Source organism: Poecilia formosa, unplaced genomic scaffold, assembly GCF_000485575.1.
Source record: "Poecilia formosa unplaced genomic scaffold, Poecilia_formosa-5.1.2 Scaffold199, whole genome shotgun sequence".
NCBI lineage: Eukaryota > Metazoa > Chordata > Actinopteri > Cyprinodontiformes > Poeciliidae > Poecilia > Poecilia formosa.
The window spans coordinates 781638-800609 of record NW_006800138.1 but is presented as its reverse complement, the minus strand read 5'-3'; the positions used below and the strand labels follow the sequence as shown (position 1 = coordinate 800609).

The 18972-nt window shown below is 38.2% G+C and overlaps 1 protein-coding gene across 1 annotated transcript in view; it reads right to left on the bottom strand.

Moving 5' to 3' along the window:
- adgra1b (adhesion G protein-coupled receptor A1b) overlaps window positions 1-18764 on the bottom strand; it is a 199401-nt gene extending 180637 nt beyond the window's left edge. The window contains exon 1 of the mRNA XM_007566798.2: window positions 18062-18764. Within this exon, the coding sequence (XP_007566860.1) occupies window positions 18062-18279 (218 nt within the window). The 5' untranslated portion in view covers window positions 18280-18764. The remainder of the gene's footprint in view (window positions 1-18061) is intronic.
- Window positions 18765-18972: the final 208 nt, after the last annotated feature.

Genomic DNA, 18972 nt, shown 5'->3' with positions numbered 1-18972 from the left:
CCCTCTCGCAGACTCTCACAAGGTCAGATTCTTCCATCACCCTCCTGCACCGTCCTCCTTTAACAAGCCTGGCTCTGGGAATAATTGGCCAGGTTTAGCAAGAAGGGGGTAATTGGGATGTCGCTGGCCTCCACTGTGACGACAGAGCACTCGTTAGAGCTGCAAGGAAACATATACTCAATTTTAACTCTAGGATTAAGCAGTGAGGTCCCACAATGAGTTGTGCTGAGTGGGCAAACTGCTGGCCAAACTGCCAGGGGGGCGGAGTGGAAGTGTGTCCACTGAAAATGTTGAGGTGAAGATTCTCAATGCAGCAAAATCAGCCGGCTAAATGTCTCTCAGTGTGGTCACACAGAACGAAGAAGCTGTGTGTGTGAGAGCATTTTTTTCCTAATTTAACTAGACAATCAAATGTGAATGTGAAATGACTCTGCATTGTACTTAAGGATCTTCAATGACTAGTTATCATAACAATAAGTTACCTCTTCAAATCACGATGGACACAAAGTTGAATGTGAAATTTGGATAAAAGCTTCCAAGAATATCAACATTTTAAGATTATCCCTCATTGTAAGATTAATTAAAAAGCCAGATAAAATACCAGTCAGATACAAATAACACACATAAGAAATATGGTTAATCTTTCAACTCCATACCACCACTGTGTCTTCATCTGATAAGAGCCATTTATCATCTGGGTTTTGGGACAGATTGTCTGTAAAAGCACAAACCATCCACATATTATTTCCCAGCCAATATCCCAGAAAATTCCAGCTCATTTGCAAAATATTACACTAATAGTCTTGTTGTTTAGGTTAATAGATTATTTTTTTATACCCCCAATGCTCGTCTCTAGTCTTAGACTTGGTGTCAGTTCAAGAATGGCAGCAGTTTATGTTCGCAGTGGCCTCTGTTGGGCCGGTGGGGGTGGACAGTCGACCTGCCTCCACCGGGTTCGCATGGAGTTTAATGCCTTTGGAGTCAATATATCCTGGCAGCTGGCATCCTTCTGCCACAAGACAAAGCAGCGGATCTGCTGCAAGGAGAGTTCTGAACTTAAATTGAACAAAAGTTTGGAGGAAACGTTGCTGACCAAAGAGTTGCATTGCTTTCTTTTGGCAAGTTCTCCTACTGCAGGGTGGCAAGACATGCTTTCCTTTCCAAGTGCTAAATGTCAATGAACTGAGGACAAGAGAAACTATTTGAATTTTGAGTTTTCACTGTCTACAAGAAGCTGTAGGTAAAACAAGTAGCATTCTTGAGTAACGTTTTATAAATGAACTTCTAGGAATAAGTTTTACTCCCATTAGTACTCGAGTATAATCTCTGGATACTTTACTCACCTCAAGTTATTGCACGTTAAAAAGAGTGTAAAAAGCTTCATTGTATGTTTATCTACTGAACAAACAGTACAAAATAGATATGGTCACTGGAAGTACTTTGCACTGTTCTAACATGTATATTATTTACTGGAAATACTGGTTTAAATGTTTTATCTTGTAGAAAACAGATTTGAAAGTGTTTCTTCTCCCCAAATTTGTTAAGTTGTAATGATGTGGTTTACATTTACTCATAATTTTATATTTTGTCTGTATAATTACATCATTTTCACTAATTCAATCAGATTAAACTGCACAGTTAGTACTCAGTACCTAAGTAGCCTTTTTAAGAATTAAGTAATTTTTCACCTGATGACTATTTTTTTTTACAAAAAATAAACAAAAAAGTGTTTTAACTAAAAGTAAAAACAAAAGTGTTTTAATTTTTTCAGTTCATCACAGCAGCAAGTTTATCACTGTTCACACTAAATCTAAAACAAAATACACTTGTTGAATTTAATTTCTGAAATAAAAAAATATTTAATATTACAATTCATTCAGATTCACCTGTAGGCGCCATCTTACAATCTAAAGACATCACTAGCAATGAATGCAGTGTATAGACATTCAACTAGTTTTGTGATTAAAAAAAGCATTAAATTATGGTTTATTCTCGGTCATTTTAAGTGATCAAGCACATTCCTAAAGCAGGAAAGTGAGATTTGACGAAGAAAGACCCCTAAGACGTACTAGAGGTCCCTTGCATTAATCACTCCGTTGAATTTGCACTACCATTGCAGCAGATCCTTTAAGTCCTGTAAAGTTGGGCTCTTTGCATTTTAATGTTTCCAGCTCATCACAGCAGCAAGTGATTGGTTTTAAAATCTGGGGATCACGTTTCTTCAAATTTCAGATAACTTTATTTTTTGTGTGTGTTGAGTTCGTTTGTTCCACCAAGATCATGAAAAAAAAAACGTTTAAGTAATCACAGCTGTGTTTTGAATGTAATATTAGACCAATGTAACCAACGAGTTTAAATTCTCAGCTCCTAATTTGTATTCAAAATGTAAACAGACAGAGTCAATATTCATAGTGTCATAATTTTGGGTCAGGCGCAAAATTATTCACACCTGTGTCAGATTTTTTTTTAAATTTCACAAAGATATTTCTTCTGACTGTAAGAGCAAATGATTATGATAATGGCAACAAGGCACTCCAACCTCAACAACTTGAAAATCATCACTAAAATAATTATCAAAATACTTGTGGAAAGGTTAGCTAAAAGCTTTATTCTTAGCCAACAGTACTTAATTCTTCAGGTACTGTAAGTCAAGTTTCAAATTAGTCTCTTGTAGTTTATACAACTGCATTTCTGTGAGTTTGAAACAAAAGAAAACTGCAGCAGACCTCAACATGCATGAAGTCGGCCGAAAGAAAAAGTTTAAACAGGTAATTTTCAGTCAAAGAAATACTTTGACACCAAAATCTATCAAAATAACACAGCTTGTTTTAGTCTGTTTGAAAGTATTCAATATTAACTGTTTACCGTTTTGTAATGCTGCAACAACGTTTCATGTATTTCATTGTGAGTTTGTTAGACCAACACAAAGTATAGTAAAAATGTGAAGTGAAAAGGTCTTGTTTATTTTATTTTTTTAAACTATCTGAAAAGTGTGGCATGTATTTTTACTGACCTGCCAACACTTTGTAGACGAATGAATTAGGCTGTGGGTTTGAAGGGTTTTTGAGGCATGTCGCTACCAGATTTAAGTTGTTTGCTCGAGGTCAATAAAACTGGATGTAAAGTTTCAATGAACATAAATGTTCAAGTCCTGTCAAAGATTTCACTTTAATCCGGAGGCATGTTTCCTGGGTTACCGCTGGCCTTTATGATTCCCACTCTCCATGACCAGCATGTCAGTTTAGGTGAATGTCCAAGTCTTGAATGGTTTACTTTGGTTGCCACATTCTTTGTTTTCAGATGTTAGGATAAAGCTCTGTGAGATTCTTAAAGTTTGGGATATTATGTAACCTAACCTGTGCTTTGACCTTCACCACTGCCTTAACTACAACATGTCTGCTGTTTCTTGATCTTTATGATGCTTATTTAGGGATAACAGAGGAAGAGTGGATGAATACAAATGTAAAAAAAAAAAAAAAGCATGAATTATTTCTTCCCATGCAGTTGCATGTGCTACTTTGTGTTGGTCTACCACATGAAAACAGTAGCGTTAATCTGGCATAAAGTCAAGACACCAAACAGTTCTCTGCATTGTGTATCTTCTCTCCTATCTGCTCCCTTTGTTGCTTCACTCCTCTCAACAGAAAGACTTTCCAGTAAAGGACAGACTCATCATGTTTGTACAAACTCAAGTGTGTCCTGTGCTGCTCTGTATATCCGCCTCTTCTCGCAGACCCCTGCATACATATTTCAGGTCCTGTGTAATGTCCAGGAAATCCCAGACAAAAAAAAAAAAAAGAAAACCCAATTGAACATTGTGTAAACAGCCCATGACAAACTTCTGGAGGAGACCTTCAACTGTCTATTTACATTATTAATTGTGCTCTCTGTAGATAAGCTGCTTTCAACAGGGGAGGAGAGCACAGACTCAGTATTGTCTCTATGGGCTGCAACAAATGGTTCATGTCACTGCTTACTGTGTTCCAGCCACAGCCAAATACTGTGGGCTGATTAAATCATTTCATAATAAACTGCTTCCAATAAGCCAGAAAATCTGCAGTCTTTTAAAACGGTCTCAGTTCAACACGTTTTCAGCTTTCTGAAGGTATTTCAAAATTCTACTTGCTCATTTTTTCCACACATTCTATCAATTTCACACAATCCAGTGTCAACAGCTTAATGTGTGAAACATAAGGAGAGTAATAAGCTGCGGGGAAAATTAGTGCTAAAACGAAAAAAACTAAGAACAGCGGATTAGGAATAAGATTTTGATAGTAGGAGATACTTCCATAAAAGATATAAAATAAACATATGTCTTTATCCAACTGGTTTTATTTCTTGTTTTTGCTAAAATACAATTCTCTGTCCATTGTACTGTTGTTGTTAACATCTCTCACTGAGAAAAGAAATCTGAATAAATTAATTTATGATTGGTTATTGGAAAGGTATTATTTCTAAATCATAGAAGTCCAACTTTGAGTTGAAGAGTTTAACCAGATAAAATGAGGAAAAGTTAAAAAAGAGGAAAAGAGTAACGTATTGTCTCTATGGAAGAGCTCAGAATTTCACACAAACATTTAAAAGTTCTTCAAAGTAAAAGAAGAAACAGAATCTATGAGTAGATTAATTGTATAAAATTTATCAAAAGACAAAACAAAAAAAATCTACTATGACACCTTACTTCTTCGTATCAATAGCAATAAAAACACAATCATTTGTCCAAACTGTTATCTTTGACATCTTTCAGGGAGAAGAAATTAATTTCTGAACTGCTGCTAATAAAAACCCTTAAGATCCGATTTATTTTCAGTTCTATGCTAAATTGTCTGCACAGCGTTGTTGTGTGCAGATCAGAGGATAGTCTTTGTACAGCCAGTGGTTGTTTTTGTCTAAGCTCCAAAGCCTTGGTTGTTAGAAGAGTTTTTTTCTTTTTTAAATCAGAGAAGTGCGACTTAGAGAAAGAAAACATTTTACAGAGCCCAACCAGGAAAATATGAGGGAAAGTTCAAAAAGCTGAAAAGGTACTTTTTGTCATTTTCCAAGAAGTCAGAATTTCTCTCAAACCTTTAAAAGTGAAGGTCCTTCAAAGTGAAAGAAAAAAAGGAATAAATAAATAAATAGATTAATTGTGTAAAAAGTGATGAAAGGACTGATTGTTAATCCAATACTGCAAAAACACCCTTCCCCTTTGTAACAATAGAAATGTTTCAAACACTTGCAAAGAAGAGTTTACTCTGAAATACCCAAGATGTAGCTTGTAGACTGTCAGATGCTGCATTCAATTGTAAGACAAATTTGAAATTGTATTAAAATATGAAGATAAATGATTATCTGACATGCATGTCCATCTATAAAAGAAAGTGAAACTCATTACGCAGCTTTATTTAAAAAGTATTCTAGCATTTTTTATTATTATGACTTGCAGATAATAAAAATCCAACATTCAGAGTCTAAGAAAAGTGGAATATCACAAAATATCAATACGCATATGATATTATAGACATACATTTCAGGATTCTGAAACGTGTGTTTAATTCTAGGCTTTGTTCTCCGTTTGTGGAGGATGTCACTCAGTGTCAGGTTTGCAGTCACAGGCACTTTTGCAGGTATTCTGAGTTAATTGGCTGATTACGTTGTGACACCATGAGTTTCTGGTATTTCACTTTTTCACAATATTCTAATTTTCTGACAGGCTGAATTTGGGAATTGTATTAACTTTAAGCCATAATCCTCAGAATGACTTGAAACTTTTCTCTACGTGTGATGAAGCCGTTTAGAATGAGTTTCACTTCCTGAAATTGGAGAAAAAATAGCAAACTTTACCAAGCTATTGTAAATAAGAAATATATAATTATGTGTTTTTTTAGGATCTAATCATTTGAACAAAATCTCAAAGAAACAGTGGAATTTGATTTCTTAAAAGTGTCTAAAAACGATTGATGAGGAAAAACTAAAAAGGTAATTTACGTAGACGAGGACAGAATCAGATTTGAAATACACTAATGAACACATTTTCTTTCAGTCCAAGACCTACGTTTGTTTGACGCAATGACACAAACTCAGATTCTTTAACATCATGAAATGTTTTCTTTAAGCAAACAGGATGTTTATCAACCATAAACTCTATTTTCCTGAATTTTTGCTCCAGCTGCAGACATGTAAAGATGCATCTCTTACCCAGGTGCAAGAAATTACTTTTCATAACGACGTAAAAGGCTCTTAAAAATCAATTTCTTCAGGATGTTATGCTTTAGATGAATACATTTAGAGTACATTTAGTCAGCTAAAATGTTAGGCTTAGTCGACTAACACTAAATAATTCTCTCATTAATTAATAGAGTTTGAATAATTTCCCTGAAGACGCTCCTCATTTCTTGGTCAATTACTGCAAAAGTGGATCTGTTGACCTAAAATATTAAAAATAAAGAAAAAATGACTCAATCATAACAATAAACTTCTCCTTAGAGACAAAGAAAAGTAACCAAACATCACTGTTGTTCCACAATAACAGAATCAGAGGCGAACTTTATGAAATTCATATCCCTCCTTCCCCAGATTTCATATCGGCTCAGCTCCGCTTCTTCAGCCTCCTCCACTGCTGGGATATTTCTGGGAGGTCTGACCAGAGTTCTCCCCCTGCAAACCATCCTGGCTGCCATGCAGCAGACATGTTTGACTGGAGATTATTATTACAGGGGAACAGAAACAGAAATAGCTCCCGGAGAAGCAGTGGTCCAACACACCAATCCAGCAGAGATTATAACGTCAACCAGTTCTATAAGACACAAATATGGAAAGATAAAGTTTTAAAAACAAAGTTTCAGATGACAGATCAAACTTTTTAGGGGTGTTTTACCGTCACCCCTATAAAACATTCATTATTATGAGCAGCAAGCGAAACGTGATCTTTTCACTCTGTGAAATGGTGAAAATAGTAACGTAGTGACTTGGATACGTAACTTTAATCTTATTATTGGATTACAAATTGCAACGTGTGATTTTACTCATGACATCACTATACACCATGAAAGAGTACCTTATTCAATGTTTCCTGAAATAGTAGGATTTTACAGGATGCATGTCACATTAAATGTTATCAAAGTTTAGACAGTACTTATCCTGGTCTCAATTTTTTCCTACAAACACCTGAAAAGCCATCAGGGTTGTGTATAATTTTGAGAACTAATGTGTTATTCATGTGATGAGCTTCTCGTGGCACCTGCTGATGTTTGGGTAAATTCTGAGGCGTAACTGCAAACCAAACCGGCTGCATGTCTAAATCTGAATTTTGGGTAAAGTTGATTCGGCTCATTTTCCGTCCCCTTGCTCAGGATGCAGCTTATGGGTTCTAGTTCTGTTTCAGTTCTTTGATATGAAAAGTTTGTCAAACTTTTAAAAAGTTGAATTCAAGGGTCTAACAGCAGGTTTTAGCTTTAATGAAACCACTGCCAGGCCTAACTTCTACATAAAAAAGGGAAGAGCACAACCTGAATATCAGTTGAAGTTCTGAGCAGCAGGTGCTACACAAAAACCAGCATTAATAAGAAAGTGAAAAAATACATAAAAAGAGGTAGTTTGAGTGATAAGAATACCTATTAGTTAGCAGACATCTCTGTACATGCAGGCTCACTTTGAAACCGCCTGGTTGCACACAAACAGGATCATAGATCGGCGCCTAAACCAGGACACACAGCTCAATCACTCCCCACGGAGAAAACACACGACAACACTGAGGTTTTATTCAGGATGTCTTACTGCGAGTCAGAAAACGGGAAAAAGCAACAGGCTTCCGAGTTCACCTCTTTTGCTCCTTCTAATTTATGGCTCTTTGAGTAACTTTGGTATTTAACACAGTCAAGTATCTATAGCACACACACCATCTGTCATTGCTTAATATTTTGCACATGCTAAGCTTGCGCTTTGGCACATTGCTGGTTATTCAAACCCAATTTATAACCTCCTTCTTCAGCAGTTGTGGACTGCAGATCATCAAATCATTATTTTTTAAAGCAAAACGTCTGTTTCTTTAAAGAGCGACACATGATTGATGGCCAGACAACTTCAGGCAGCTCAACTGCAGGTCAGCAGGTCTGCGCCGGTTCCTGATGATATAACAATATAGTTGCACTGAAAAGTCAAGGAAGACCCAATAAAATACTAACAATTTATAACTAACTTCATCAGTCACTACCTATTACACAGACAAGAACAGTGAGGCCAGGGCTAAGCTGCTAGGGAGCGCCGACAACACAAGGGCAGATTTCCTTAGCTTTAGGAATTGCAAAGTGAAAAAGTGGCAGGATCTAAAAGTGCCCCCCCCCACCCCCCTCCCTCCTCTGGAGCCTAGATGACTCACCCATCTAAAGATGAAACCTTTTGCTTTTTATAACAGAAAAGGTTTCGCTGGGAAATGCGCAGCAGAAGCAAACAGGGGGGCAGAGAAGACGAGACAGGCACCACTCCTCTCAGAATGACGGCACATGCAACATTTTTATCAGAGTCCTCTCGGTCACGTCTGTGTAGATCAACAGCAGGCTCTCCGTGTCGATGTGTGTCAAAGCCATTAATGCATTTTACACTCTGCGTTTCTTGATCTGCTGGGCGCTCACGTGGTTTGTCAATGAGCTAATGCACAAGAGTACATAGAGGGGCTGTGTGTGTGTGTGTGTGTGTGTGGGTGTGTGTGTGCAATGAAATATTCATGGATAAGTACTCAGAACTCTGAAGAGGGTAGAGCACAAACAGCACCTCGGCAGACAAGAAAAAAAAAAGCCCCCGAGGAATAACAGTGAGGGAGAATAACAAAGATAGAGTGAATAAAAGACGGGTAAAGAAAAGAATACACACAATTTTATTTATAGTGATGCAATATCTATGATGGCCTGTCATGGTATATTTATTTAGAATGACAAAAGTAGATCAATCTAAATTTCCCTTTATTGTTCAGTACATGTTCAAACAAACTGTCTATCTGTAATGCAGTAGCAAAATATCCAAAGTACAACACTTTGAGCTGCTTTTAATTTAGCTGTTTCATGCGTTCACAACTGCATGACGCGCGAGAGTTCAGCCTTCAAAAGGAGTGCAGGCACACTTACACACGTACAATGTAAAATAAAGGTAAACTTATGAAAGATTAAATGCCAAAATGTTTTCTTAATTCAAAAGAAGAATGATCAAATAAAACAAAAATTGAACATGCCAAATTTCACATTAAAGCTGGCAGTTGTGCTTTTTATTACTACAAAGGATTTCTTTAATTCTAGCTTTGATGCTTTTTCAATGAGATCAATAGAACGGCTAAATTGTGTCTTCCCTTGGTCTGACAGCAGTTTATTAACCTAATTTTAGGGATTTAATGAAGGAAACAGTTCTACAAACCCCACAAAATCAGAGTAGCATGTGTAGCTTTCCTTTCATTCATTTTCTCATCAATCCGTTCTGGGTCATATGGAGCTGGTACCCATGTCAAGCAATCAATAGGCAAGAGTAGCAGCGGACCCTGGACAGATTGCCAATCCATCACAGGGTTACACAGAAACACACACGGGACACGCAAAAGTGCATGCATGGAATCACATGTAAGGGCAATTTTAGAGCAGCCAATTAAGCAAACATTTTTATTTGAATGCTGAGGAAAAGCCTGAATCCCTGAATGCACTCAGAGAACATGCAAACAGAAAGATCTCCACCTGGATTCGTTCTCAGGACCTTTATTACTGTGAGGCAACAGTGCAAACATCTGTTGCTCCATGAAGCTGCAGCATGCGTTATGTGTAATTTGAAGAAATTAACTTTGCCTCATTTGTGTGTTAGAGCAGCCAAATTCAAGAATGTTTTAGTGGGACCTATTTTTTTTATTTTATTTACTAATATGTTTGCACATACCTTCAAAATGGGAAAGTTAAATTAAACCCACATGCTCCACACTCAGCAGGTAAATCATAAAAAAGCACAAACAGTATGTAAATTGAGCACATCACCTGGGACACAGCAGAGGTAGATCTGTTTTTGGTTTTCTTAGCAGCTGAGCTTTTTGCATGCACAAAGCACAATCCTGTGTGTATCTGCCTAATGGCCTGTGAGAGCAAATGTAGATGTAAAAATACCCTTTAAACTTTTTCACATTTGGTATTTTACAAATCCTTAACCTTAATGTTGTTGGACTTTTATGTGACAGACTACAAAGTAGTACATATCTGAGAATAAATTGTTTTCTGAAAAGTGAGGCATGTCAGCACCCTTTTTTTTACTCAGACACCTCTGAAAGAAACTTCATGTAACCAGTTGCTTCACAGCTCTCCTACTTAGTAAATAGCATTTGACAAAACTATAAAATTAACATCCATGAATTCTGACAGAAGAGCAAGGAGGGCAATATTCAGAGCAGCAGCCAGAGAGTTTAACCTGTGGAGGAGATGCAGAGATTCGCAGCTCGAGGAGAATCTGGTGACACAACAACTCCACAAATCTGACTTTGGAGTGAAAAATAAAGCACTAACAAGTCACATTTACAGTTTGCCACAAACCACAAGGGTGCACACCAAACATTTTGGCCAACATTCATAACAATATATCTATTAGAAAACATACACATGCTCATCAGCAAGGATGGTGGAATGAATCATTAAATTTCAATTTTGGATCCAAACAGGGATAAAATGCTATAATTACTAAAAAAACATTTGCTTTACATTATTATTTTGGCATATTTTGCTCTAAAAGTCTTCTTCTGTTTTAATGTCTCACATCTGATGCAGGTTTTCCCTCGATTTGAAAGGTTGAGCTCATTTCTTTAAAGCGGTTATGTTTTGGGAAGCAGAGAAAAGAAAGCCTTTAGCAAACTGCACCCATCAATACAAAACCATCTGTGAAAAAGGGATTGATTTATTAATAACTATTCATTGAATATAATAAAAAATAAAATCATGCATATGATGTTTCTACAGCTTGGTGCACTAAAATGTGAACAAATTGGTTTTATGAAAATATACTGGTTCCATTCATGACTTGTTTTTTCCTCTTCATTTTTACTAAACCCGTTTGTTCACAGTTTCTTTTATTAATTGACTTTCCATGTAGATTTCTTTACTTACTTATTTTCTGACTTTTTTTTTTATTTTATAATATCCTAACCTTGAATACATGTTTTTTTTCTGTTTCTATTTTCTATTTCAGGGTCAGGAAATGCCAACCTTGAAGGCAATTCACTTTTCTTCAAGTGAATTATTTACAAACACGACGAAGAAGCTTTCAATATTTCAGATTTCAGTAATGAAAATTTGTCCATTGCACACAAGCCCTAACATCTCTCTACACACACAATCGCTAAAGTGAGACCTGGTGGTGGCAGCACCATGATGTGGGAATGCTTTTCTATGGCAGGAATGAGGATGAGAATTGAAAATCTGTGGCAACTATTGAATATTGATGTTCACAGATAACATCCAACTGACTGAACTTAAATCATTTTGCAAAAAGAAAACGGTGTGAAGATGAACAAAGCTCTGGACAAACTCCAAAAGAGTTAAAGATGTAATTACAGTGAAAGGTGTTTCACAAAATATTGGCACATGAAGGCTGAATTCCAATTACAAGATATACATTTGACATATTTTCCTCCTAAAATAGTGAAAACTGTGTTTAATTTTATAACATTCCCCTTCCATTGGTCTATAACATAAAATACATTGATGTTTGTGACTCTAATGTGACAACATGTGATATAAGTAGTTTTAAGTCTCAGCTAACAGGTGAAACGTCAGACAGACTTTCCAGCATTCTTTCTGCCACACCTGTCCATCTTGCTCTGGATTTTGTTTTGCCTGCCTGTATCTCCCACCTTTAGTCTATCCCCTTGTCTCTTCAGCTACCAGCTCCTCCACATCTCTTGATAAGTGACGTGTCCGCCTGTTAGCGCACAACCCAAGATGGGTGTCAGCTGCAATCTGGGCTGCTCCTCTGCAGAGGAACGCTGCTGCTCAAAACTGCAGAAACAATTACAAACGATAGGTCCCAAGGTCGGCAAAGCTGTCAGGCCGAACTCCTTAACTTCCACTCCCCGCAGCACAGATGATAAGGAAAACACAGGCACAGGTGTTAATCGAGGGCACTATGCAGCGCAGAGACTTACTGACTCACTCCTGCATACAGCTCATTTCCATCTCTATTATTCATGCTACTGCTCCTTGATTTGCTCATTGAATTGTTTCTCTTTGGCACTTGCAGGGTGTTCCAATGCTGCAAGGGCCTGTTCCTCATAAACATTTTATAGATGCTGTAATAAAAATCCGAGCAACATACCCCAATCTGTGCCTATAACAAGAGATGGCTTTTGGTTCTCGGGGAGAACATTCAAAAGTGACACATCTGTGCTTAAGCTGTCACTCAGGAAACGGTGGGACAAGTTCCTCAAAGAGGTGAGAACGGAGCATACAGGGAGCGATTCTGGAGATCCAAGCAGTGTGCAGGGAGAGAGTGGTATGTACATGCTTCCCTATATTTACACATCACATCTAAACAAAAGAGTGAATGGGGAGGCCACTTCAGCCCGACAAAGGTCACATTTCCTAATGCAGGAAAACTGCTTCCTGCACAACTTAGCTGTAGGATTTAGTTCAGCAAGGCATAGGGCAAGGTGAGCTTTAGACCTCCACAGATCCCCAGGGGTCCCAAAGCCGCATAAAGCAAATGCGCACACACACACACACACAGAACCATAACTCTCTCAACAAGGTCATGGATGTCATGGCATGCCAGTCAGTTAACTTCCACTCATCAGTGTCATGAATTTCATATTTATTTTTGGGCTGTTGAAATGGACTCTCTCAGGAACGGTTGAGTTCATTTAAATTAGGCGATTTTTTTTTATTTATTTTTTTTATGCAGCATAGTCCATAAAATTTTCCTTTGGCTTGAGGTCATGGTCTCAACAATCATTGATTATTGGAGAGATCATCTTTAACAGAACAGCCATCAAATTTCAAGATAAAAACGAATATAATTAATGACCCGCACTTGTATAGTGCTTTATCCCTGCCAGCATGCCTAGGTGGGCCCCATGTGGGGAAAAGGAGGGCAGGCCATATGGGTCCCATATGGGTTTGTCCGCGGGTTCCACGATGGCCCCACATGGGTTTGTCCATTTAGGGCCCATGAGGGCTGTGGCCCTACATGGGCAAACCCATATGGAACCCATATAACAGCCCTACTTTCCCCCACATGGGGCCCAACTAGGCATGCTGGCTGGGCTCTGGTCCAGATGACCCCAAAGCTCTTAACACTACCTTCAGTCATTCACCCATTCACATGCTGATGGTGACGCGCTACTAGAGGTGCAAATATTTTAGTGTCTAGCGATTCCATTCTGATTTTTAGGGTCAGGATTTGATTCGGAAACCAGTGTTTTTATTCAAACAGTCTGGAGATTCATTTGAATCGATTCAGAATTTCCAGATTTAAAACTTGTGATTCTCTGTAAGATGCATTTTTTTCTGCATCGCTAAAGGCCACTAAATTGTAGCCACAGCTGCCCAGGGGCAGTCAGATAGTCCACCAGCGGGCAGCAATAGCTGCTCCTAATCACCGACAGCTACAGTACAGACCTGCAGGTTCACAGGAGCAGTCATTGACTCACAGTTGACCTTTAAGGAGAAACCAAACTGTACTGGTGACTGGGGTCACTAAAGAGTCTGCATGCTGAGGAGGGTTAATAGCGTCGTTTTCTGTAAAAAGATAGTATGTAACTCTAAATCAATGCCTTGCTGACATTTTGTTGACATTCCAGTTCCTGTGGTGGTTCGTCTTTCAAGGAGAGAAGTAATTTAAACAGCATTGTTAAGGTTCCTCTAAGATTATTGGAGCTTATTTGGAAGACTGGAGCTCTCTAATTAGCCATTTAGATTGAAAACGGCTCCGGCTGTGCTGAGCTTTGAAGCACATTCATGTGTGTTACATGCATCGCGCAACAACATTATTGCCCTATGCTAAGCCAATTGGAGAACGGAACTCTACTCTGTGCAGAGGTGAGTGGAGATTAGGGAAGCTTGCTTTGGGCTTTGGTCAAAAACAAAATTAGTTGAGTCTTGAAGGCTGCGATGGACTGGCAACCTGTCCAGGGTGACCCCACCTCTTGCCCGAAACATTAGCTGGAGATGGGCACCAGCACCCCTCTGATGGGAGAATCATGCTGAGGATAATGATAAGGGTTGTTGTTAGTAGTTGAAATAATAATGGTGGAGAACTACTTGGCAGTAGTTTGGACATCGTTGAGACTGCGGAGGAGAGAAGGATGAGCAGCACAATGCTGACCATTGTGGAGAGTGGTAACCATCCTGGTGAAGCAGAGAAGCCGCTACAATGAGAGGCTCATCTCACTACACTGGAGGACTGGGAGGTTCTGGAGATCTTTAGACCCTTAGTCTGACATTAGACTGTATAACACCTTGATGATGGTAGGGGCTCATGAACTTGAGGGTCATGTGTAGTAGTGCAATGTTTTTGGTCTAATATACCTTGTTTGTTTAGATTGTTGTGTTTTTTTTTTTGGACTCTTGGGCTACTGGGTATCCAAATTTCAGTCATGGGATGAATGACGTATTCATCTACTGAAATTTGAGCACATCATTGAAAGACATGATTGAACATTGATCCCCACACCTAAATTGAAATGTATTGATCAGGCCAACATTAAGCTTCTGGCAAGGCCCCAACCTCAACTACAGTTAATAATTATAATTATTAACAGTAGTTAATAATTATAACTACAGTTATAACTACAACCATCTCCATGGAGATGAAACTAATGAAAATTAAGCAACTCTGGCAAAAAAAAAAAAAAAAAAGTGGTCAAATTTACACCATCAAAGGTTTGTTGGTGTTTTTTTCTGCAGATGACCAAAACACATTTAAAATATTGCAGAAGGTACACACACACACCTATTAAATCATGTATGTCTAATTTATATCATGTATGGATTTAAGAAAATTACAAAATTGCAATCAGTCCACCATGAAAAAGCCTAATTTGAGCCCTATGGTTACATTACACATCCTGATAATTGTTGAATGTAATATTCTAAATGTCACTGCTAACTTCAGAAATAAAGGAATAAAAAGGAAAATGCTTTACATTTATTTCATTTATTCATACAGACCCTTTTTTAGTAACTGTGGGCAACAAAACATTTCCATTTTGACAAATGTTAAAAAATAAAACAAAGCCATTAACCACTCCCCATATAAAGAAATGGAAATGTCACTCTACATAAATTGCTGCATGCAAAGTGCCTTTCATTAATCAGCCGTGCTTGTAGTTTGGAACGAGTGGTCGTTGGCTCAGACTCATCAAGGGCCTTCACATTTACAATTTCCCTTTTTCCCCACCAAAGCCAGGCATCTAGTTTCTAATAATAAAGCAGTCTATTAATTTCACAGCATTTTGGTGCACCTGAAAAGAGACAGAGTGGTGATATGCAGGGAAGAGTTATCAACGCTTTTAACATTTGAAGTGCTATTTGATCTGCAAAAAGAGACAGGACTAAATGCTAAAGGAGGTTTCTCAGTTGTGGACCTGCACAATTTGTGTTTGAATAATTTTGAATGCAATGCAAATAATACGTTGCACAAGGAACAGCGAGCACTTTACGTGGACAAAGCAAGAGAGGTGCAGCTCGAAAGCAGCAATAAAAGTAAGGAATAGGAAAACTAAGTGCAAAATCACAAGATGAAGTATTAATATTTAAGAAGCGTTTTTGCAAAGATGGAATAAATATTTCCAAAGAAAGAACTACACTTTAAAAATAATTCACATTTTAGCACTGGATGCATGCATAATCACACATAAAATCTGACATTTAGCAGAAGCAGAACCGCATTTCTCTGATTTACGCATCGTTTTTAATTCTGTTGATTCGAGGACTGAGTACTAGAGAAGCACCAAGAAATCAGATTTCAGATTAATCACCTCTGAGCAGTGAACAATCAGTGAACAAACCACAACTAAATACAAATGGTTCTTGATAACCACTACATTCTGGGAAGCTGTTAAAAAGTATTTTACCTCTAATTGAACAACAGCCTAAGTTGGCACAACTAGAAGCACAACATCAGATTCTCTAAAACACTAAACATTTTTATCTACTACACATTTTTATCTACTAAACAGAAAAAACTTCCATGGTGTTTCCGTTTTTTGCTTTTATTAAGTATCAACTTTTCAAATGATCACACAAATCAACAGGTCAAACATCAAGATGGAACAGGAGGCATCACCAAAGTCTCAGCATGACAGAGATCAGTGAGACCGGAGGGAACTAAGAGTTCAACAAATCTAAGCAGATACACACATCAGTCATTTATCAATATATCTAAAAAACTGACATCTGACTATTCATCACCTTTTAACAGCAGGACATATTTTGGCTTGGCCTATGGAGAACTTAGAACCAAAAACGCAAAGAGCCGAGAGACTCCAGATTCAATCAGGATCTAAAGGCAGCAGATTTTGTCAAGCAGAATTATAAGATTATAATAGCACCATTCATCTGCCCTTCCTGTTCTCACTAAATCTTTCAAAAACATTAAGTTCAAATAAAGAAACTTTAATGAGCGACACTTACTTCATCAAAAATTCATAGAAAGTAAAGCGTCCCATCAGTCAGTGCGACTTCAGAGAAACATTTTGCGCCACATACAAAACCTTGGAGAGATGCCTTCTCCTCACAAGTGTTTTCTGACCTTTTAGCAGAAAGAAACTTTTTTCTGATTTCAACGACGACCGACTTTAAATAGCCATAAATAAACATTTACACAGGCAGGTTGGGACTCTAAATCCCTTACGAGTAGAAAGTTATGGATTTACGTTGATAACCCCCTTGGCCAGCAGGTGTTTCCAGTAATATTTGTTTGCACAAAGCAGCAAAAATAGTTTCTAAGTACTGACATATTTCAGCTGGTTTTTTGGCTTTCCACACCTTTGAACATCCTTTTCTACATGTGTTCAATAATTATCCCCTAGCCCATTGATTTCTAAGTGTGGATAACATGGGCTGTTGCTGACATCTGCTGTGAATTTTAAGCCTAATTAGAAATATTCAAACTAAGAAAACCGTTGACATGATCAATACTTATTATGCGGAAATTAGACATTTATATTACTGAAATTTTCCTAATTTAAGTCAATCTTTGATAAATAACGTCTTCACTTTCTCCAAGTAGGCATTATTTCATGTCTTCATTATTCTTAATTCTGATTTTTGTTTCTTAAAAAGTGTCTTAAAGTTAGCAATCATTACTTGAAATAGAGTTTCAGTGACCTTTTTAAGTTTTCTACTAGAAATATTCTCTGGACCTATTTTAAAATTACCTCCTTAAACCTGTTTGTCTGCTGCCATGCATGGTGTTGAACCCGTTAAAACAAATTCCTGCCGAGTTAATTCATTCAGCGTCTTGTAAAAGTATTTATATCCCTTTAAGTTTTTCACATAAAGTCAGATTACATCCACAAGCATATATTTATTTTATTGGAATTGGTGTGACAGAGGGAGGAATATGTTATTTTCAAACATTTGAAAAATAAATGTTGAACTTGAACTCTGCTGAACTTCTTCTGTCTGTGAAGACTTTTATATTCTGCCCCCTGTACTCAGACACATAAAATAAATTCCTGCAAAGTGGCTTTAACAAGAAGACTGTAATTGAGAATCTGTGGCAAGACTTTAAAATTGGTGTAAACAGATCCTCTCCATCCAACTTTTCAAAAAAAGTTACATAAAGGAATAGGCAAACTTTTTACATTTTTACAAAGCTACTAGAAAGAAAGTTTTAATACAAAATATCCACTTAAGAGGAGGGAGACGCTGTGTGTTATATTTCTCAGGTTATTTGTAGATTTCTTTTAAAACAATGAATCCTTCTGCCACCTTTTCACAGCTGCACTACTTTGCGTTACTCATATAAAGCTCCTATAAAACAGATAATAGTGTGATTGTTTTGACTTCTGTAAAGGCTCTGAGTCTACTCAGCTGTCAGTGATGTTTAACTCATGATGGCTCCTACTTACAGGGAAACCGTTCTGTTTGGGAGGAAGCTGGGCGGCAGGGTGTCCATCAGGTCCACATCATCACACAGCACTTTGACTCGGACGTGATGCCTGCTCAGCTCCTTGGACCTCTCAGCCGAGCAGTGACAGCTGTCAACGATCAGGTCCGGACAGTTTCTGCTGCTCTGGCTCGCCTCCCACAGCAGGGCTGTTAGGCAGAGGAAACCTAGCGCTCTCATCGTGGCTTAACGCTGCTTTTAAAAGAGGGAGCCTTTTTCTCTTCAAGTTATGTCATCCCAGCCTCTGTGACAAGTCGGGACCATCTCACATCGCGTTCAGTAAAAGTGGAGCAAACGTCGAGACAGTGTCACACCGCGTCGGTCACCTGCTGAGTCACAAAGCGCTTTAAATCCTCTGCTGAACTTCTTCTGTCTGTGAAACCAGAAATATAATCCCGCCACCGTAAACTTTCCATGCTCTTAAAAGAACTCCGCAGCGTCTTCGTTATGCTTGAAGGTCTGACGAAAACTTCCAGTGACGCACGTCCAAAAGTTGCGATAAACTTGGCGGCTGTGCGTCCTTCAGCCCAAACCAGAATGAAGATGAATCAGCCAATCAAAATTCCTCCTCGTGGTCAGCGTCAAGTCCTTTTTCCGCTCCGAGCCGCAGCGCGCCGGGATCCCAGCCGCTGCCGCCGCCGCAGTCTGTGCGCCCTCGGACTTGTTGCGCATGTGGCGTCCAGAGAGTCCCTCCCCCGCGGTGTCCAGAGTCTCCGGACAGGCTCTACTTTTAATGACGTGTGAAATGAGCACATTAAACGGTCTCTTCCTCTGCAACCGTGCAGTTTTTTGGCCACCTTTCTTGCTCCAAACCTCTCGACATTCAGTAAAGTCTTGAGTACAGGTGCATTTACTGAAGTCAGATAACGTCAA